The sequence below is a fragment of the Arvicola amphibius genome, chromosome 6 (assembly GCF_903992535.2).
Source record: "Arvicola amphibius chromosome 6, mArvAmp1.2, whole genome shotgun sequence".
NCBI classification, from domain to species: domain Eukaryota; kingdom Metazoa; phylum Chordata; class Mammalia; order Rodentia; family Cricetidae; genus Arvicola; species Arvicola amphibius.
Window position 1 is genome coordinate 11,731,726 of NC_052052.2, and position 21,950 is coordinate 11,753,675.

General features: G+C 55.5%; 1 protein-coding gene across 3 annotated transcripts; it reads right to left on the reverse strand.

Moving 5' to 3' along the window:
- Window positions 1-960: 960 nt before the first annotated feature.
- Atp13a2 (ATPase cation transporting 13A2) lies at window positions 961-21,210 on the reverse strand. Of its 3 annotated transcripts, none has more exons than XM_038334639.1 (29): window positions 21,023-21,210; window positions 15,905-15,999; window positions 15,612-15,794; window positions 14,454-14,512; window positions 14,252-14,366; window positions 13,929-14,008; window positions 12,934-13,011; window positions 12,716-12,785; window positions 11,927-12,061; window positions 11,773-11,839; window positions 11,565-11,693; window positions 8,260-8,415; window positions 7,103-7,213; window positions 6,976-7,022; window positions 6,708-6,896; window positions 5,902-6,108; window positions 5,406-5,501; window positions 5,165-5,324; window positions 4,953-5,073; window positions 4,708-4,832; window positions 3,987-4,147; window positions 3,765-3,881; window positions 3,603-3,682; window positions 2,929-3,081; window positions 2,753-2,849; window positions 1,975-2,198; window positions 1,737-1,888; window positions 1,416-1,511; window positions 961-1,328 (listed from the first exon to the last, which is right to left on the reverse strand). In XM_038334639.1, the coding sequence occupies exons 1-29, from the start codon at window positions 21,030-21,032 to the stop codon at window positions 1,279-1,281; spliced, it is 3,363 nt and encodes a 1,120-aa protein (XP_038190567.1). In that variant the 5' UTR covers window positions 21,033-21,210; the 3' UTR covers window positions 961-1,278. The 3 variants fall into 3 exon arrangements, with proteins under 3 accessions (XP_038190567.1, XP_038190565.1, XP_038190566.1); XM_038334637.1 differs by having other exon boundaries at window positions 1,416-1,585; XM_038334638.1 differs by lacking the exon at window positions 8,260-8,415 and having other exon boundaries at window positions 1,416-1,585.
- Between the last annotated feature and the right edge of the window lie 740 nt (window positions 21,211-21,950).

A 21,950-nucleotide genomic window follows, 5' to 3' on the forward strand; every position in this document is an offset into this window, starting at 1 on the left:
CTGAGCATGGGCTTTTGAGGTTTCCGAAGCTCAAACCAGGCCCAGAGGTGTTCTTCCTGCTGCCTGCCATCAATCCAGATACCGAACGAACTCTCAGCTCCTCCTCCCAGCACCATGTCTGCCTGCCTGCTTCTGGCCATAACGGACTACATCTCTGAACTGTAAGCCAGCCCCAATTTGCCATGGTCACGGTGTCTCTTCACAACCACAGAACACCAAGACACTGGCTCTGCCCACTGTCACAGCACTCTGTCCGGCCACATCCAGGTGCCAGTATATGCCTGACAATCTTTTTGCCGCTGCCTGACCCAACATGCCTTGAGCTTCAAGTGGCCTGTGGGTAGCACCAGGTTCCCAGTAACGAGGCTGGAGGAGGCTTAGGAAGAGGAACCAGCCCTTCTTTCCTGTCTTCCTGTCCATGAGTCAAGCCAACTTGCATATCCAGAGCAGAGCAGCCTGGCCAGAAGCCCATTGGTGGGGTGAGGTCAGATGCATCCGCCCTTCCCAGGGGACAGGGCTTTTGGTTCTGGCTGGGAGACCTGGGCTTAGAGCCTGGCTTTATCTGAGGAACCAGATCACAAACACATCCGAGGATGTGGGAGTGGCAGGCAGAGAAGACAGGCCCCAACTTGAGGCAAGCCTGTGGCTCCTCCCTTCTGCAGGGGTAGGAGGGTGAGAAATAGTGAACTTGAAGTCAGACTCAGTTGTGACCACTACTGTGACCTCAAGCCTCAGTTTATCCATCACCATCTATAACATGCGGTTGGGCCCTGCAGTTGTGGGGCACAAGATGGCACGAATAAGAGGCTAAGCTGTCTGTATGCAACATATATCCCACCTATCTTGGGAAACAGATTGTCAGATGAGACGGACACTCAGGTATCCAGTGTGACCAGAAGGGTGAGCATGGGACTTGGACAGTGGGACATACCACAGTGCCCAAATCGAAGACCAGCGGAGTCAAGGCAGGAAAATCACTTTATTTGCTACACTGACAGCAGCCTCTAGATGGAGTTGGTGACTGCTATCTCTACACAGCGTGGGCTAAAGTGGGGGCTACAATGAACACTTCCCCAGGCAGTGTCCGGGCAGGAACAACAGCCAACTCGGGAGCTGTGGGAGGTGATGATGGGTCCAGTTACAGCTCAGGGGCAGGGGATCCAGTGTCCAGCATGACCTCCAGGCCTTCACTACCTCACAGAGCTGATGGGCAGTGTGGGCCAGGGCTGTTCAGCAAGTTCCCGTTCTAGCTGCTTGAATTGCTTCTTGGAGGCCTCTTTAGGCCGGAACCACCGCAGGCAGGCCGGGAGGCACTGGTCCAGCACGCTCTGCAGAGGGCAAGGGAATGGTGTGGAGGGACAGCTGGACCTGGGTCCTCCACATCCTTCTCTAGCATCCATCCGTGTGGGCCCTACCTCCAGCATGAAGGCTCCCACAAAGTTGAAGGCGACCAGGCCCAGCAGCAGCAACTTGAAGGAGCTGTCCGCAATGTTCCTCAGTCCTAGTGGCCCCTGCAGGAGGCCGGGGACCAGGATGAGGCCCACCAGGACAGAGCCCAAGAGCGCCAGGGCCACCAGGAAGGGCACTGGGGGTGGGGGAGTCTGTCAGCAATGGCGCTGCGCCCTGGGACACATGCACGCACGCACGCACACAAATGCACACTCTACTCAGGGTCCCTTCTGCATTCCAACTGCCACCCCTCAACCCAACGCCCCCACCCCACCACGCGGCAGCACCGTTGGTGTAGAGCGGCTGGCGGAAGGGTGCCCCCTTCGACACGGCTGCAGCCAGGATGAGGTACTGGAAGCTAGATAAAGAGAAGACCACTGTGTTCTCGTAGTTGGGCAGGTTTTCGGGTGCGGGCACTGTTCTGTTCAGAGGCACGAACCTAGGGACCAGGGTGGTGGGGTTAGGTTAAGCGGGAGGGGTGTCAGAGGCAGGGGCCGTGCTGCTGCAAGGGATTCTGCTCCTTACCAAGGCTGGGTTACGACCAAAAAGTAGCCCCCCAGCTGGATGCCAGCCACCAAGGCCACCTGCAACAGCAAACTGCCAAGGACAGGCACGCTCAGCAGCGCCCCCGGTGGCCGTGCTCGCACTAATGTCAGGGCAGGGCCTGTGCGGCTCATGAGCACAGCAATCGTGGTGGTGATGACAAGGTCGATGGCCAAGAACTGTAGGTCTCCCAGATTGGTGTTGACCTGTGGCAGGCAAGAGGGCAAAGACGCTGAGGATGAGCCCCAGGGTGTCCCGTCCTTCTTGCCCACCGTCTGACCTAGCATCCTTAGCTGACACTGGTGGACCTCAGGCCAAGATGCTCCCAACGATCTCCGGCCCAGTCTGATATACAACAAGCTGTCCTGCCCCCTTTAGACATTGGGGTCTAAAGTTCTGTGGAATTTTTACATACAGCAAAACCCCAGCCTGGTGGAGCAGAGGGGCTGCCCTGTGGGGCCACACTGTCTCTGCTCTAGAGAAACTGAGGTGACCTGGATCTGGCCCATTGCACCTCTGTAGTCAGCGGGGGCATACAGGGCATGTTCTGAGCAGGGGAGGGGCGAGTCTTGGCTCTGTGTCACTCCTGCCTGCGCTCTGCCTTATTCTCCCCTGCAGACTGGGAATCCAGTGCTTTCCAACTGCATGAGCTACACTGCCTAAGCCATGGCAGGCAGATGACAGCCACACCGCCCTGACTTCTCCCTGACACAGGTGGAGTGCAGGCCTGGGTTCTGGGGCTCTGCTGATGCTTGCTCACTGTATAGAGAATCAGGACTGAGATGAACTGGGTCAGGCTGTACAGGGCCATGTACTTGAAGACGCTGAAAGAAGTGTCCAGAGAACAGCGGCCCTCCCTAGGAGGCAAAGAGACATCGGGGCTCAGGCTGCTGGCAGACCCCGCCTCCCCTTCACCCACAGCCCTGCCTGCCTTACCTGATGACAGTGGGCACACACTCGATACTGGCCATGCTGGAGGTGAAGGGAGAGACCACTGAAGCCTCTGCTTGGGATAACGAGATGCCCACGTCAGCTGCCTTCAGGGCCCCACAGTCATTGGCTCCGTCCCCGCACATGCCCACACAGTACCTGAGAGAAAGAGGTGAGCAGATCGAGCTGGTGTAACTACCCCACGTCCCGGGGAGTCCAGCCTAGTAACCAACTGGTGTTTGGTAAACAGACGTTAATTATTTTTGGCATGGCAGAGAGAACCTGTTTGGGTACCTCTGTTTTTTACCATGTTTGGGATATATCCCAGTGTCTCTTAAATGTCAGGTGGGCACTCTACCACACTTCTAGCCCAACCTAGGTGCTATTTACTTGTTTATTATTGAGACAGGGCCTTGCTGGGTACCCCTGGCTGGCCTGGAACTCACTAAACTACATCAGCCCTGGTGTTTTTACTTGCTTGAGACAGTCTCCCTACATATTCCACAATGGCCTTGAACTAGTAGCAATCCTCCTGCCTCTGCTTTCCAAGTGCTGGGATTACAGCAAATGCCAGCATGCCCGGCTCCTGCGTGCTTCTGGAAGGTGAAGGGTTGCTAATGCAGGACAGATGGACGTGCTCACGCCCGCTGGCCCTTTGGCGCAAACCTCACGATACTCACTGAAGCTTCTGCAGCTCACACACGAGCTCTGTCTTCTGCTCCGGGGCCATGCGTGCAAAGACGGTGGCCTGCACCAGGACCTGGGGTGCGAGAGGGAAGGACTGAAGCATCGCCTGGCATGCAGAGGCGGGCAGCACAGAGCCCCTCCCTGGGCAGCTCTACCTTGGGCAGCAGCTTGGGGAAGTGTTTCTGAAGAACGGTAAAAGTGGGCCCGCTGAGGGCCAAGTGACGAGACTGGGGTGCCAGCTCCACGGGGTATCCTGTGGCCTGGACGGGGTCCTAGGGATCAGGAAACTCAGTAAGGCTTTCCCTCCTCAGAAAGCTGGGCCCAGTCAGGTGACATGGAATGGGTACAGTACAGCCAGAGTTGGTCGTCTGCCTCACCTTAGCCCCGTTCATGACTGCAGAGAACTCGGGTGGCAGGAACTCAAGGGAGGCAGGCTGGCCCTGCTCAGGGTGAGTGGCATGGATGATAACCAGGTGCTCCTGGGCGCCCACCATGCCACAGCCTCGGGCCACAGTGACTGCTGTCTGCAGGTTGTCCCCTAGGAGTGTGAGGCAGGGTCAGAGTCTAAAACTGTCCAGGGGCCTTGTCATCCTGATCCTTACAGGTGGATCCGTCGACCTTGGCTGTGCTGGACAATCTGGCCACGTCCCCAGACCTGCTTCTTTAGTGTCAGTCAGAGGAGTTACTGCAAGACTGGGACACGGCACATGCATGCTTGCGGGGAGCGCAGGGCTGGGCTGTGTGAGACAGACAGACCGCCAGCCAAGACTCTGTTACTCCAATGGGAATCCTACTTGCTTTGTGAGGCTGTCACAGCCTTCTAGCCTGACACCATTATCCCATACAGAGAAGAGACCTGGCACCCAGAGTGGTGATCTCCTGGTGATCCAATAGGTGACAGGCTGGGCTATAACCCAAGCTGACACCCCACCTCGCTTTTAGGAACTCATTTGTCTTCTTCATCTGTCAAACATGGGTGACAATGACATGGGATAGATACTATGAAGAGATGGGAAAGGGCCTGGCTCCAAAAAGATGCTGCAGCAGGGGATACTGGGAAACCTTTTTGCCCAGGACAGGTCCCCTAGGCCACAATACCTGTCACCATAATGGTACGGATGCCTGTCTTCCTCAGAGTCTGTATAACTGGGGTTGTCTGTGGCTTCAGCAGGTTCCGCATGACCAGCAGCCCCAGGAGGCTCAGCTCCTGCTCCACAGTGTCCCTACAGGATTAGGAGTCCTGGGTCAGAGGTCAGGCAGGAATCAATGCCCCCTCCCAGTGTCTGGATGGGGCACTGTCTGGGCTTAGCTCCTCCCTCCACACAGCCCAGGGATGGGTTCACCTTGTCAGCTGCTGAGCGGCCTCAAGGCTGGGTGCAATGGGCAGTGGCTTGCCAGCCAGGGCCACAACTCGGTAGCCAGCAGCTGTGTAGCTCTGCAGCACCTGGGTAAAGTCGCTGGGTACTGTGGGGATAGGGAGTGTTATCAGGGCATGGGGGTCCATCAGAGGCTGGAACCCACCCCCAGAGTGGATGCTGGGCCTGCCCCCTTTCACCTGTCTCAGGGCTGCAGAGGCTGGCCACAAGCTCTGGGGAGCCTTTGACATAGGCCTCAGGCTGGGTGGCCCCTGGCCAGGCCACTACCACGTCCATACGCTGCAGGGCAGACGAGAAGGGGAAGCGGCAGAGGATGCTGATCGGCTCCAGGGGCTCTTCCTGTGGGTGGGGGAAGAGCTGAGGGGCTGGCTGTAGGGCTCACTCCTGAGGCTCCAAGCCTCACCTCACTCTGCAGCTTACCGTTCCCTGTTGCTGGGGTCCCCCGGGTGGGGGTCTCATTACTGCCAAGACCTGGGTCCCAGGTGCTGAGTCTGCAGCCGGACCCTCCTCCAGGACCTGGTTAGGGAGCAAACAGAGGAGGTTGGGAACCAGGGCCTCAACGAGGGGCGGGGCAGCAGGACTAGACTGAGGGAGGACTTCATGACTGGAGAGGGAAAAGTTAACATGGCCTTTGGAGCTGTGCAGGCTCCACTCCACACTCTGGCTGTCCCACCGGTGAGCTGCTGGGAGATCCTGGGAGTTAGTAAAATCTCCGTGAATCAAGTTTAAGCTAGGGCGACAGTGAACAAGAAAGGGTGGACGCAGTGGGGTGCCGGGACGTAGCACTGGCTCTGCACAAAGTTCTCCCAGGACCGATAGTGACACAGGTGTGACAGAGACCACCAGGGAGTACAAAATAGCATTCCTTAGGCTCAACTGCCCTGCGGCAGGGGCCTGGCCTGCTTGGCCTCCTCACCCAGCCTGTAGACTCCACCATCTTGAGATCCATAGGGTCGCCCACTGGGGTGTCACGTAGCTGGCTGAGGGCATGGCAGGTGGCCAGTGCTCGGAGAAGGGGCCCCAGGGGCAGGTGGCGGGGCTCTGGGACCAGTGGTAGCAACATCTGTCCCTTTAGGGGCACCACCCCCATTACGTCCAAGCCGTCCTCCGTGAGGGTGCCTGTCTGCAGGGGGACAGTGCCGAGTGCTCGGGTGAGTCAGGACTTGCTGAACTGGTCCCCACACCCTAGCCGGGTGAGTCCCACTGGAACCAGACCCTGTGCCCCTGCTCTATACCCCTACTGAGTCTGACCATTGTCCCTCCCCTCAGGTCATGGCCCTGGTGGGTCAACACCCGCTGCCCCCCCCCCCCCCCCCCGGTTCTTTCCCGTGATCACCACTCCTCAGTGTCCATGCGCTTGTTCCTCCCATCCTATCTGCCCGCCCTCGCCACGGGGGTGCTCAGAGGGAGAAACCGGTCATGCCTCATCAAGGTGGCTCTGGGCTCCCGATACCCACTGTGCACCGGGTGCTGCCGGTGGACTCACGACAGTGCCTCTGTGCTGGTCCCTACTGACCTCCAGGGCTGTGTACTTGCCCAGCACAGCAGAGCCAAAATGGTTCTTAAAGAATTAAATTATGATTTCTGTCAGGCATGAGATGGAATGAGGAGATGGTTGTGGAGGGAGGTCCCTAAATGCTCCCATGTGTGAATCAGGTTTAGATTCTGCAGGCTGTCTGCTGGAGCGCCCAGTTCCCCAGATCTTGCCAGCCAGGCCCCCACCTTGTCAAAGCACACGAGCCGCAGCTTGCCCCCCAAGTTGATGCGCAGCGGGTGGATGCAGAAGATGCCCTGTGTGCGCAGCCGACTCTGGGCATAAAGTGTGCACACAGTCATGGCGGCTGGCAGGGCAGGTGGTACCACCACTGTCACCAAGTCCAGAGCACGGATCACGATCTCGTTCACGGGCACCTGGCAGGAGGCACTGTGAACACAGAGCCCAGCTGACTGGGCCCTGCACGCGGACAGCTCTACCCGGCCCCTGGCTTACCCGGTTGCGGTAGAGTATGAAGATGCTGTAGACTGTGCCAAGCAGAGCTGGGGAGACAGCAAGGGGTAAGCGGGATTCCAGACCCAGGCTGAGGCTCTCAGCAGAGTGAGGTATGCAGCCCACTCACCCAGGACAGAGAGCGCGGCCACAAACTTCATGCTGTGTTTGTAGAACTTGAAGCTGATGGGCCTCGGGTGTAGGATGGAGCTCACCAGGCCCCCTTTGGCTGTGCAGAACCCTGGGGGCAGGAAGTCAAGGGAGGGAGAAGGGTCAAGGCACGCTCCTCCCACCCCTCCTGCACCCTGGGGTGATGACAGTCACAGGGCCAGCCATCATCTGGATTGGGGTCACAGATGACAACTCACAAGGCTTGCCCAACCCCCACTGTTTTTTGCTTAATTATCTTCTTCCTGTGGTTCCGGGAATCGAACCCTCATCCACGAGGCTCTGCATACCTTTTTAACTTTTCTGCAGCCCTCTTATTTTATTCTGACTGAGGGGCTCACTAAATTGTCCAGGCTAGACCCCAACTTATGATTCTTCAGCCTCCACCTCCCCACTGGCTGGGATTTTAAGTACGCAGCCTCCACAGGAGTTTATTTTAGTCAGGGTTTCACCATTTAGCCCCTGCTGGCCTGGAAATTGCTCGGCAGACCAGGTTGGCCTCAAACTCCCAGAGATCCACCTGCCTCTGCCATTACAATGCTGGGATTAACAGGGAGCCATCAAGCCACTAGGTCCCCATAGGGGTTTTAAAAGTGGCATTAATGGACAGCCTCTCAAGTGGGTGGTTTCACTCCAGCAGTGCTGAGGGGACCAAGTCCCTTCCCCTCCCACAGGAAGACCCCTGCCGTCTCCTACAAACACGGCAAAGCTTGCTTACAGTCTGCCACAACTTCTGTTAAGGACTGAGGGCTGGAGAGATGGCTCAGTGGTTAAGAGCACTTGCTGATCTTCCAAAGGACCCAAGTTCATTTCCTAGCACCCACATGGCAGCTCACAACCATCTGTAACTCCAGTTCCAGGGGCTCCGATGCCCTCTTCTGGCCTCTGCAGGCACCAGGCATGCATATGTACAGACAAACATACAGCAAAACACCCACACATGTAAAATTAAGAATTAAAACAAAGACAAAGATGGGACAAAAGGCCCGACTGGGCGGGCTAGTCAGAATCAGTGGCAGAGGTGGTGGTGGGGTCCAGGGCTCCAGGTCCTGTCCTGTCCTGTGTCACTGCTCCTCTGTGTGCTGAGCTCAGCATTCCTCCCCACCTCCAGATATGTACCTGTCCGGGTCACCACTGCTAGGACACGGGGTCCCAGGTAGGCCCGGGCCTGCAGAATGAGGGTCCCACAGAAGAGTGTGTGCCGCCGATGGGTCTCTGGGCAGTAGGGCTTGGGCCCCTCTGGCAGGGCTGTCTTCAGCACTGGGATGCTTTCCCCTGGGGGGGACATGGTGTGAGGTCCATTAGGGGCCCTCGGGGTGCTCCCTCCCACCGACAGCTTTAAGAGCTGCCTGCAACTCCTCAGAAGCCACACTTAACTCTGTAACTGGGTGAGGAACAAGAGGGAAGCAGGCCAGACAGGAGGACTTGGGACAGAGAGGCATGAGGTGATCCCGAGGGAAGGCAGTCAGCTATCGGTAGCCTGCTTTGGGGGGCTGGGCCAGCCAGTGCCAGCATGTATGCATGTTGGGGGCCAGGGTTTGGGAAGACTGTGTGGAGTTAGTTTACCACATATTATTTTTGTGGATTTTAGAGAGATCTTGCTATATAATGAGGCTGGCCTCAAACCTGTGATCTTCCTGATTCAGCTTTTATGAGTCCTGGGAATTACTGGTGTGAGCCACCACAGCTGGTCATAGCTTACTTTTTGTGTTGTTTTGATTTGAGACAAGGTCTCCCCACATAGACCAGGCTGGCCTCGAACTCAGAGAGATCCACCTGCCTCTGCTTTCTGAACGCTGGCATTTAAGGTAAGCACCGTCACACCCAGTTCACATGTAACTATTAAGGATATTTGCATGGGGGCATCTCACCTCTACAAAGCTCTGGGCAGGCTGCCTGACAAAGGAGACTCCATGGCTGAGCTCCTGTGAGGACAGGATTATCACTGTCTACAGCAGGCATATTTCTAGGGGAACTCAAGAGTAGCCCAGGCTCACTGTGTGTCCCTAAGATGAGGCAGGTGTGGGATAGTCTACGGAGGGTCAGTTTTATTTTATTTTATTTTTTTTTTGCTTTTTTGAGACAGGGTTTCCCTGTAGTTTCTAGAGCCTGTCCTGGAACTAGCTCTTGTAGACCAGGCTGGCCTCGAACTCAGAGATCCGCCTGCCTCTGCCTCCCGAGTGCTGGATTAAAGGCGTGCACCACCACACAGGTTCTCATGTAGCCCAGGCTAGCTTCAAACTTACTATGTAGTCAATGACTCTGAACTCCTGATCTCCCCAGTGCTGGGGTCACTGCTGTGTGCCACCTTGCCTTGCCCTTTTGCTCTTTATTTTGAGACAGGGTTTCTCTGTGTAGCCTGAGCTGTCCTAGAACTCGCTCTGTAGATCAGGCTGGCCTGGAACTCGCAGAGATCTGCCTGCCTCTGCCTCCCCAGTGCTGGAATTAAAGGTGTGCACCACCACTGCCGGGCACCTTTTGGTTTTTTTGTTAGTTTGTTGAGGATTTTGTAGTCGTTGTCATTGTTTTGAGATGGAGTCTCACTGTGTAGCTCTGGCTGGACTCTAACTTGGGGTGATCCTGCTTCTGTGCCCCGAGTGCTGGGATTACAACTGTGTTTGCTTTCATTGGTTTATTATACAGATAAAGTCCAAAGCTGGGCCTGGGGTGCAGTGCTGTAATACTAGCTTTTCAGGAGACTGAGGCAGGAGGATTACAAGTTTTGAGCCTGCTGGGACTACAGAGTGAATTCAAAGCCAGCCTGGGCAAGTTGGTGATGCTCTGACTTAAAAAACAAAGTATAATAAAGGAGGGGGAGTGTGGCTCAGGGGTAGACCACAGCCAAACCTTAATGAGAATGGCCTCCACTGGCTCATGTTTAGGGGATGTAGCCTTGTTGGAGGAGGCGTGTCACTGAAGGTAGGCTTTGAGGCTTCAAAAGCCTCCAGCCATTGCCAGTGCACACTCACGCTTGCTCGCTTGCGCTCCCTCCCTCCCTCCTTCCCTCTTTCTGTCTCATCTGTAATGAGATCTGGTGCCCTCTTCTGGTGTGCATGCATGCAGGCAGAGCACTGTACACATAATAAATCTTTGCAAAAACAAAACAAAAAGCACTCATGTGTTCTGCTGCTATGCCTTTGTTCCATTTCCATAGACTGATAGACTCCGACCCTCTGGAACCATAGGCTCAATTGCACACTTCTTCCTTCAGCAAGGTTCTATTGGCTTGGTCATGGTGTTTTGTCACAATGCTAGAGACATAGCTAAAAGAGTAAGGTGAAGGGGCAGAAGCCCTAAATCCCAACACTCGGGATGCAGAGGCAGGTAGATCTCTAAGTTCGAGGCCAGCATGGTCTACAGAGAGAGTTCTAGGGCAGCCAATGCCACACAAAAAAAAACCCATCTCAAAAAGCAAAAACCAAGCCAAAACAAAACAAACAAACAAACAAAAAATAGAACGAAACAAAACCAAAAACCAAAACAAAGAAAAGCAACTAAGATTAAGATACAGGGCAAAGTAAGGTCCTGGACTCAACAGTTGGCACCATATACCACCAACAAAAACAGGAATGATAAGAAACCTCAGGCCAGAGCTTTTCTTGGAAACCACCATCCACTCTCATACTTTTAACTCAGGCTGGTCTGGACCTAGTCATCCTCCTGCCTCAACCTCTTGAGTGCTGGGATCACAGTGTGAACGAACCCCTGTGACAGGCTCTTGCATGAATCTCATAGAGACTGAAAGACAGGTAAGGCTGCTCTTGGCAGTGCCATCTGCACTGGTTGGCATCTCAGGGCACATCAGTCACCATCCGCTTGTACCATCCTTCCTAGGCAGCGTGCGGAGCGCTACATATATGTGGACAATCACCCAGGGTACATGGAACAAAACTGAACAGGAACACCGGGCAGTGGTGGCACATGCCTTTAATCCCAGCACTTGGGAGGCAGAGGCAGGAGGATCTTTTGTGAGTTCGAGGCCAGCCTGGTCTACAAGAGCTAGTTCAGGACAGGCTCCAAAGCTATAGAGAAATTCTGTCTCGAAAAATGAAAAAAGCAACTAAACAGGATCACGAGCCTGCGTACACAGCTGAAGGTACTGCGGTGGTGGTATGAGCGTGTGGAAGAGACACGGGCACAAGCAGGGACCCTGGCTCATGTGCCACTCTCCTGCAGGGTTTAGAGTCTCAGCCATCTAGCAGACACTGATACAGAGAGTTTACGCACACCCTATCCCAAAGTGACTGGCAACCACATTTTTCAGGTAGGAAAACTGAGGCACTGAGTGTTTAAAGGCATATGGTTAGCAAGTGCTGAAGCCAGGACTGTTACTTGGAAGAAAAAGAAATATTCATCTAAGGCTGGTGAGACGTGGAGGGCTGGATGGGAGGGAAGGGCTCTGGGCTGGGAGAAGCTGGGCTCACCTGTCAAGGAGCTCTCGTTGACCACACACTCGCCAGCCACCAGAGCGGCATCGCATGGCATCACCCCGCCTTCCTGGGGCAGCACCAGGCAGTCTCCGGGCACCAGCTCGCTGGAGTCCACCCACTCCTCTGTGGGGAGACGGGGTTCAGTAAGAGTCAGCTGCCCTGCTGCCCCCTAGGCCCAGCCGCCCTCCTGCCTGCTCCTCACCTCCTCCAGGCCGGCACACTTGCACCCTCACAGACAGCCTGACCATGTCCCGCAGAGTCACACTTTGCTGTAGGACAGAGGGATGGGAAGAGTCAAGTGCATGGCAGCCCCTTGGGGCTACCCTGCTCGGTCCTGCCGGGCCGCTCACTCTCACCTTTCGGGTTTTGTACAGAGCCAGGCAGATGGAGACGGCGGAGATGAGGAAGATGCAGAGGGCGTACCAGTAGTAGTGGTCGGCCAGCCAAAGCGCGATGCTGAAGGCTTGGAATCCGTAGTAGGGGTTCAGTGCCTGGAGGAGGGCAGAGAGGCACAAACACTGTTTCCCTGGGCAGCCGCCCCAAGTAGCACTCAGCCAGTCCCCTGCTGAGACCCACTCCCAGCTCCTAGATGACCTTCCCCAAGCTGCAGCGAAGAAGACACGGGCATTTGTCCCCAGACATGTCAGACCCCTGCTAGGCTTTCTAGGTGCCACATAAGGGCGAGGACAATCCACAAGGTGGAGCCACCATCGGAAGCAGAGACAGACACTAAGGGTTTTAAGTCAGTGGCCTAAAGCCACACAGCACATGAGCATCAGGCTGCAGTTTAGAAGACTAGGACATGACTTCCAAGAAGAGGTGGTCCTTTCGGCTATGTGTGACCATGTCTGTGTCCTGTCTTGTCCTGTCCTGAGGCCTGGGTTCCTTCTGGGAGGACATACTGTATAATCTTCATCCTTATTCACAGGGCTGACAGAAAGCAAGACGACAGACTGGAACTGGGCCCTGGGGCAGGACCAGCTCTATCACTAGCCTCCTGGCCTGACTTTGTGCTCGACTCTGTGGCTGTGCTATGGCCCTCCCCAGCCTCAACCTGGGCTCTCAGGCTGAGCAGACTAGAGTCTGGGACCAGGCTGTCACTGACCCCTACGTGGATAAGGATAAGTGGACACCAGGTCCTTTACCTCATCCACCAGCAGCTGCAGGTAGGACTTGACAGGAATGCCGATCACATTGGGGCCGTAAATAGTTTTTCTGTAAGGAAAGAAGCCACCGAGCTGTCCCAGGGTGTCGACGACCCCATTTTCCACAGGGGAAGCCAAGGTCCCAAGAAGGTCCAACTGAAAGACAGCAGTGTGGGAAGGGGGAACAGGTGGGGCCCCAGGGCCAGGGCAGCACACACCTCACAGCTTGGTCCTGGAGGCTGAGGCCGGAGCGGGAACGGTGAATGTCGTCACAGGTGCGGCCATGGTCCAGTAGGCTGGTGAGGGTGGGGAGGGGACACTATGGGTGACAGGGCCTGAGCTCTGGACCTCGTCCTCTGTAGGCTGAGAACTTGGGGCTCCAGGGCTGTTAGGGCCTGTCAGTCACCCTAAACCCTGAGGAGAGCTCAGCTCACCCTTGAAGTCCTGTGACTGGGCCACAAACCACTTCCTTGAGGAAGACTAGCAATGGGATGGGTGTTCTATGGTCAGTAACAAAACCATTCTTGACGTCAAGGACACCCTCAGGCAAGTCACTTAATCTTTCTGTGCTCTTTCCTCTTCTGCAAAGCGGGGACAGTAGACACAGCCACCTCCTCAGGCTGTGGGTGGCTGAGACATTAATGCTGAACATGCCAGTGAGTTCTGTTCCTGTCACTACCTTACAAAAGAGGCTGGTCGAGCCTGTTTTCCCCTGCAAACACCTGAGTTTACCCAAGGATTGTCCTGGCTGTGTGAGCACAGGGTGTATGGGGCAAAAAGACCCAAGTGTGGCTGAATCCACCTCCCCAGAAGCAGTTCACACCCTTCCCAGCTGGGAGCTGAAGGGTCGTGTCTGTCACCCCTGAGGTGCGTGCTCCACACTGCTCAAGGGTATCCCTGGTATTCCTGGTAGTAACAAGGTCTGGTACCCTCCACTGTCACTTCCCCAGGGATGTCCGGGATTACCTTCTAGATCAGTGCCTCCCTCACCCTTATCTGGAGCTTGCTTCTAAGGGTTCAACCTCAGCACACCGTGGGAGTCAGAGCCTGGGGTGTGGACCCTCCAAAATGACCCTGAGATGACAAGTACCCTCACCCCCCATTTACAGGAAGCAGTTCCCAGCTGAGATGGGCTTAGTGAACTGCCCAAGGTTTCAGGGCAGACAAGAGTAGCCTGGGCTAGACCAGCCCTATCATGCCCTGGGACTTCTACCTGACTTGGCAGAAGGCTTGCTGGGTCTCTATCCAGACGTAACGTTGGCCTTGGAGCAGGTAATAGCGCAGTACCTGTTTCTGGGTGGGAGAGGAGAGGCCAGTGGGAGGTGACCCGGCATCGAGGAGCATCCACAGGCAGGTGGGGAGGGTACAGGGACAGCATCACGGGAGAGAGAACTTGGGAGTCTGATAGCATCCCAGACCTTTGGGACCACAGAGAGCCAGAGGGACACAGAGAACCCTGAGCCCAGTCCTCCCACACAGTGTGACCCAGATGCCCAGAGAAGGGCAAGGCCGGGTCAAGCCCGGCTGGCCACTCACTGCCTCTTTCTGCCCATGGAGCTGGGTGGTGTCCTCCCATGTGTCCTCGGGTACCACTCCCACAGCTGTCTGACTCCGGCCATCTTCTGCCTGGGCCTGTCGGGGCAGCTCCAGGCTGGGGAGGGTTGGGAATTACTCTGCGGCTCCAAGGGTTGCCCAAACCTCCCCTCCCCAGGAAGGGATGGGACCCCTGCATTCTCACCTGCCCTCGTCAACAGCCTCGGTGTGCACCTGGACTGTGAAGAGTTGCCTGGAGCTACCCTGGAACACAGAGGTGTGACTTCAGCCTTGAGAAAGCCCACCCCGACCCTTCGGGGCAGTCCTTGTGGAAGGCCAAAGACACAGGGCTCGCCATTCAGAGAGACAGCACATCATATCCAATGGTCTTTCCGCACCCGAGCGCAGCATAGATACACATGCGTGGCAGTGCACCTGTGCGCTCAGACACCAGAGTAGCCTATCAGGTACCTTGCTCTGCTGCTTTCTGTCTCACTTCCTTAAGACAGGGTCACTCCTGGACCCTGGAGGTCAGCAAGCCCCAGAGATCTTGCTGTCTTTGCTCCCTCACCCCTGACACGAAGGTAAAAATCACTTGGGCCCCCATACCCAGCTTTTTACATGAGGGCTAGAGATTCGAACTCAGGTCCTCATGCTTGGACAGGAATTGCCCTTATCCACTGTTCCAGTTAGTTTTCTGTCAACTTGACGTGAGCTAGAGTCACTTGAGATGGGAAAAAAATGCCCCTATGAGCCTGGTTTGTGGGCAAACCTGTGGAACATTTTCCTGATTCACGGACTGATGACTGCATGGGAGGGCCCAGCAAAATGAGGGAACGGCCTCCCTGGGCCTGTGGTCCTTGATGGTATTAGAGAACAGACTGAGCGGAGCAAGCCGGGGGAGCAAGCCGGCAAGCCGGGTTCCTCCAGGGCTCTGGCTCCAGTCCCTGGCTCCAGGTTCCTTCCCTGAAGTCTCTGACCTTTGATAGTGGACTGTGATGTGGAAGAGAAAGGAAGATAAACCTTGTCCTCCCCATGTTGCTTTTGGGTCATGGTATTTTTCACAGCAGGAGAAACCCTGACTAAAGCTCCCATTTAGAGCCTTCTCCAGCTCTAGGTAAGGCCTTGTTTTTGTGGGGTTGATTATGGAAACTATCAAAGTATTTTCTAGAGGGGGAAAAAAAAAAGCTACAGGATCACAAGGGGACCCAGGGAACCACACCTGCCTTGCCTCTGTCCACTGTCCACATCGGGGTGCAGAGGTACAAACAGGAAGATGAAGGCTTGCACCCCCCACCCCCGCCCACCCGCTCCAAGGGCCGAGCACCCCAGCATCGTGCTACCCTGTCTTGGTTCCGCTCACCTCTTTGTCTCTTATTTCTATAACGAGTGTTTCGGCGTGGGCCAGGCTGCACGGCCTCAGGCGCAGGCGCACGCCCCACAAGGGCTTCCAGCGGAATACCAGCCAAGGGATCCCGGCCAGCATCCAGACCGCGGCGTGATAGCCGATGGCCCTCCATGGACTGCCACAGTAGCCGCTGAGCCTCTGTGAATGAGGGTGGCAGGGCCGATGAAGCAGGGTGCAGGCGGGGGTAGAACAGAAGCCAGGGCACGGGCGGGAGGCTGGAGTACCCCTCCTCCACCACCACTACCTACCACGGATGAAACTGAGGAGCTGAGGGGATCGATTGACGTCCCTGTCATCAGGGTCCCATAGCCGGGGGGCGTGCTGCCCATGAGCGGGCTGCTGTCTGTGGACAGGAAGGAGAAAAGTAACAGAAGTGACGGCGCTTTGCTTTTCCTGGTTTTTAGTGCTGGCAATGGAACCTGGCCCTCCCAGGGCTAGGTGAGCCACTCCAGCACCAGGCCACACCCCCAGGACTCCTCTTCCTTCTGAAGCCTGGCAAGCCTGGTCACTCAGTACCTCTGTACCCTGTGAACCCACTGGTGCGTTGTTGTTGTTTTTTGCTTTTGGTTTTTCGAGACAGGGTTTCCCTGTAGTTTCTAGAGCCTGTTCTGGATCTAGCTCTTGTAGACCAGGCTGGCCTCGAACTCAGAGATCCACCTGCCTCTGCCTCCTGAGTGCTGGGATTAAAGGCGTGCGCCACCACCGCCCGGCTGGCCCGTTGGTTCTTAAGAGTGTCTCGCTCCCTCGTGTGTCCAGTCAGAGCTGGAGAGAGGCACGTAGTTACCCTGCAAGCCCGTGTCCTGCTGCTACTCGGTCGGGCATGACATTTCACCTACATTCCCTTCCCCACTGCCACCTGTGGGCAGGGACTGGGTTCTCATTCATTCCTGTGCCCACCTCAGGCCTAGAGTCCAGAGACCCTATAGAATCAAGTCCACGTTGTGTTAGACACAGGGGCTGGCACCAGGCTGCTGGGGTGAAGCCTCCTTCCTGTCTACCTCCCTACCTGTGGGGCTGTGGTCCCAGCAAGGCAGGAGTCTTTCTAGATGTTTCTACCCAAACCAGTCCACCTTTTCCTCTCCTAACAGCTATAGCCACAGCTATAGTCTCTTGGTAGCTTGGTCCCTGTAGGCTGAGGCTTCTGCAGTTTCTCCCAGACTGTTAAAAGAATCCTGACCTGGCTGGGCGGTGGTGGCACACGCCTTTAATCCCAGCACTAGGGAGGCAGAGGCAGGCGGATCTCTGTGAGTAGTTCAAGGCCAGGCAGGCAGGTTTACAGAGTGAGTTCCAGGGCGAACTCCAATGCTACAGAGAGAAATCCTGTCTCAAAAAAAAAAAAACAAAAAAAAAAAAAAAAAAAAAAACAAAAAACAAAACCAAACAAAACAAAACAATACAAAAAAATCTGACCCATCAGGCTGGGTTTGTGGTTCAGAGGCAGGCAGCAGGCGTCCTGTGCTTGAGGCTTGGTGGCTAATCACATGTGGGCCTCTGCTCCCAGCCATTTTCCCATGGCTATCATATAATAATTCTGGCAGGTGTAGCTCCATTCTATTTTTCATTATTTGTGTGTAGGTGTGTTGTGTGTGCACATACATGCTCAGCTGTACTCTTTCTCTTACTCTTTCTCTCATGCACACACACACACACACACACACACACACTCTCCAGAAGTTGACACTGGGAATCTTACTTCATTATTCTTCCTCTGACTTCATTTGAGACAGGGTCTCTCCCTGAGATGAACCTAGAGCTCTCCAATTAGTCTAGGCCGGCTGGCCAGAGGGCACCTCCAGGACCCAGCGGTCTGTGTCCCCACAGCACTGGAATTCCAGCTGTGTGATCCTCATGCTTACGGAGCAGCATTTACCATTTTCCTGGCCTCCTCTCTCCATGTTAAAGGAAAGGGAGAGGTGAAGTAACTCACCCAAGATCACACAGCAAGAACCTGGGAGCGCCAGGAGGCATGCCCAGGCAGACTGGCTTCAGAGTGGAATTGTTTGTTTTTATAATTGAACAATGGATGTATTGGTCTCATACAAAGACAGATCTTGGTGAGGCAACCAGGGCTGAAGGAAGAGTTCATTCCTGTGTGCCAGAGCTGGTCTGGATCCTTCTGGATGGATACCCACTCAGGACCGTAGGAATGGGGACAGGGCACAAAGGCCGGTTGGGTCAGGAGGCCTGAGTCCTGGGCTTTCTCACAACAAGAAGGAACAGCTAGGAACCAATGTGTGCTGTGCCACCTAAGGCCTTTTTGAACTGAGGATGCAGAAAACAACTACATCAGAGGCTCACCAGTGGGCCCTTTCCCACCTTCCACAGAAAACCAATGGATGACGTACGGTGTGCTCCAGCAAGGGACTGACAGACAGACCCTGGCATAAGGGTGGAGCCAGCCAAGAAGAACATCATTTCTGCCCCTTGGCCCCAAGGTGCAGCCCGGCTCTCACGGAGGGGACCTGAACTAAGGACAGGAGAGTCAGCAAGAGGCTCTCAGGTCCTCAGCCACAGTAGCTACAGGGCCTATCAAGGGTACAATCACCTGCTTATTCCCCCCCCACACCATCAAACAAGCACAACTTTCATCTCTATGCGACGGCTGGGAAACAGGTGTATAGAGGCACGCTGCCCAAAAGCCATATTTACCGTCTCTATTATCAACTGCACTCTGCCAAGCTGTGACTCATAAAGCAGGTGCCCCAGCCTCTCTGGGCTTCCATTTCCAGTCTCTAAAGTGATAGCGTGTGCAGTGACGCACTGTGCAGCTGGCCACAGAGGGAGATCAAGGAGTGAGGCTCAGCCATACAAGACGCCTGAAGACCAGGAGGCTGGTGTAGGCAGGAAGCTTCCCACCAGGGTGTGGTCTCCTCTGACCCCCATCACCAAGCCAGAAACCTGGCCCCAGAACATCAGCTCCTTCCTGAGACTTGAGCCCTTGGGGCAGCAGCTGCACAGGGCTCAGACTGATAAAGAAGTCATAGAGCCAACACTGAGCAGATCATCTGACCCGAATCCACCCACCGAGTGCTGAGGGATGGCCTCTGATGCGGTTCACAAATGGAAGTGCAGGGCCTCCCACATGCCCTCTGCCAAGGGCTTGTCAGGAGAAGAAATGGGCCTGTCTTCCTACGTCCCCACGATCACCCCCCCCCCCCCCCCCAGTGGTTTCTGAACTGCGCACAGACACTGCTGTGCAGACGGTGCTGCGGCCAACACTCAAAGAGACTGAGAGAATGAATGGATGGATGGACTCCGCCCACGCACTACAGAGCAGGGAGATGGGTCAGTCCCCTAGAACCCTCCCCCACCCCACCCCGCCCCCACCCCAGCCTCTTCCTTAGAGAGAGCCCTTACCATTGGTCCCCAGGATCTAATCTGGAAAGTTCCTTTCTAGTGTCTATCATACACACACACACACACACACACACACACACACACACACACACACACACACGATTTCACAAGGATGCTCGGGAAAGAGGGAAAGCAACTTGCCAAAGGAGGAAGTCACATCTGAAGAAAGCCCCAGAGTGCCCGAGAGGGCCACGCCCAGTGCACTGTCTGGCAGGAACACAGGACAGCTTCAAAGCACTTGGCCAGGCTTAGGCACAGCTCCCCTGTAAGGTGTCCCAGAGCTCACCAGTCAGGCAGCCTCAAGCTGGTTTGCGCAGGCTGTGAGTTCTCTAAACTGTCCTTAGGCTGCTGTCACACCAGCCAAGGCAGCCAGAGGGCCTCCTGGCAGCAATGGCAACATTGCAGTTCACCTCAGCCCTCTGGGGGAGGGACTGTTGAAATGCTCCCCTCAAAGATGGGGAAACCGAGGAACACAGCTGTTGAGATTCAGGCTTAGAATTACATGGCCTCAAATGAGGACGCAGGAATGACTGGCTGTGACGAACAGGGCCTTTAATTCACACTCATTGCCAGCTGCGGCAAGAAAAGCATATATTAGGAGTCTCATTTAAAATGGGGGAGGGGCGGTGGTGGCGAAGGTTCAGCAGGTAAAGGCAGCCTGACGGCCTGGAATCCATGGCGGAAAAGTCCCCTGGCCACGCACACGGGCTGTATGTAGCACATGTGGGTGAACATATACAAAGAATAATAATAAAATTTATAAAGTATTTAAAACAAGAGCTACATTTAGTAGTCCATGATTGTAATCCCAGCACTGAAGAGACAGGTGGAGGCAGAAGGATCAGGAGTTCAAGGTCATCCTTGACTATGTTTCGCAGCTAAGGCCAGTCTGGGCTACATGAGACCCCAATCTCAAAAGAGGGGCTGATGAGGTGTCTCAGCAGTTAAGAGTATAGCCTGCTCACAACCTTCTGTAACCACTACTCCCCCGCACTATTAAAATTTTTAAAAATAAATCTTTGAAGGATAAAAAAAAAAATAAAGTAAGACCCAAAGACTGCAATTTAGTTCAAGAGTAGAGCACAAGCCTGGGTTTGATACCCAGCACCAAACCACAAAGCCCAAGTTTAGGCAGCCCAAGAGAGACCTACCGACAGACAGCATATACAAAGTCACACCAGCACCCACACCGGCACTATAGGGCAGAGGGGCCAGAGTCAAAGCCATCTGGGAACCTCTTATTTCCTGCGGAAGACTCAGCTTCCTGCTGCGAATCTACCAGTGACCCAGGGCACCAGCATCTACTTTTGGTGGCTCCCCCATGGCTAGGAGCTCCTGGCCTCCATCAGGCTGGGAGGGTGTGCACCTGAGAGATCTTTGGCTAGCGTCTGGAATCTAGAGAGACTTCGCTCAGATGCAGACACTGGTGCATGATGGGCAGGCGTTCTTATCACACGCTGCCCTCTCGCCACCCCCCCCCATTCTCCCTCACTGTAGGATGGGGGGCTGTGCACTGGGCAGTGCTGGGAAAGACAGAGATTGGGGGCTGGGCACGCTAGCTAGCACCTAGCGGGTAGCAGGGGTCTAGATGCCTTAACTGCATCAGGTGGGATTTTGGTTCAAGCCTTCTCACTCAGCCTGGCATGGGGACCATGCAGGGTGTGGTCCTTGGACCTGGCCACCGACAAGCTTTCTCTGGGAGCCTGAGGTTGGGGGGTCAGGAATGCCTCTTGTGTCTTAGGTTTCCCATCCAGGCCCTGCAAAGAGCTTGCTTCCCTAACGCTGTTCATGCAGCACACATGAGTGACTGCTCAGAGGCCCCAGGGCGGTGCATCGCGTCCCTCACCTGGACCTATTACTCAGGGTCGAATGCATTCAAAGGGGGTGGGGAGGGCAGGCCCCCAGGTCCTAAAGACCCTCTGGCCCAGGGTGTGCGCAGCGGCATCCTCAACCTGGCTCTCTGGGGGCCTGGGGACGAGACCCGAATGGAGGGCCGGGCCGCCGCTCACCTGCGCTCATTTCGGCTCCTCGCGCTCATCGCCGGCCGCTACGGCCCGCGGCCTGGGCTCGGCGTGCGAGGCCCCGGGGCACTGTCGGGGGCGCCCGCTGCGGCGGGTTGCAGAAGGGCTGAGCTGGGCAGCACCTGCACGACGCGACGAAGGCTCGCACTGTACCGCAGTCAGCCTGCGGCCGTCAAGCCCCGCCCCCCAACGGCGCCCACGTCCGCCACAGCCGCGCAGGCTGCCGGGACCTGTAGTTCCCAGTCTGGCCTCGGCCGGGAGCTCGCCTGAGAGCCGGATGTTGGGAACAGCGTGGGTGGAGGCGGGTGTAGGGGGATGGGGAACGGGGTTGGGGGAGGGAGAGAGGTGGGAAAAGTAGAGGACGCAGTCTTTAGTCACAACAGATGGACGGAAACGGACAGGCTAGGAGATAGGCATGTAGACTCGCAGGGAAACGAGGGATGGGGGAGGAGGCGCTGGGAAACACAGGTGGGACCGACAGTCCCTAGATATAACAAATAGAGAGAAATAAGACAGGCTGGGAGATGCGCAGGCAGGCAGGCAGACAACAGACAGAGGCAGAGCCCCTAGATAGAACAACCATACAGTAAAACAGGCAGGTGGACAGAAGCTAGGAGACACAGGTGGGACGGTACCCAGACAGAATAGATAAACAGAAAACCAATATTCTGGGAAACAAAATAGATTAAAAGACAGACAGGCAGGTGGGCAGGCAGAGGGGCATGCTGGGAGACACAGGTGGAATAGACCCCAGACAAAGCAGATAAATGGAAAACGGACAAGCAGAAAGAGACTAGACAGAGGGGAAGTCATCCGCAAACACGCAGCCCCAGGTGCACACCATAGTAGTTAATTAAGCCTTACTCATGAAGAAGATTCAAGCTTGCCTCCTCTTCTAGGCTGTGTGAAAGTGGAT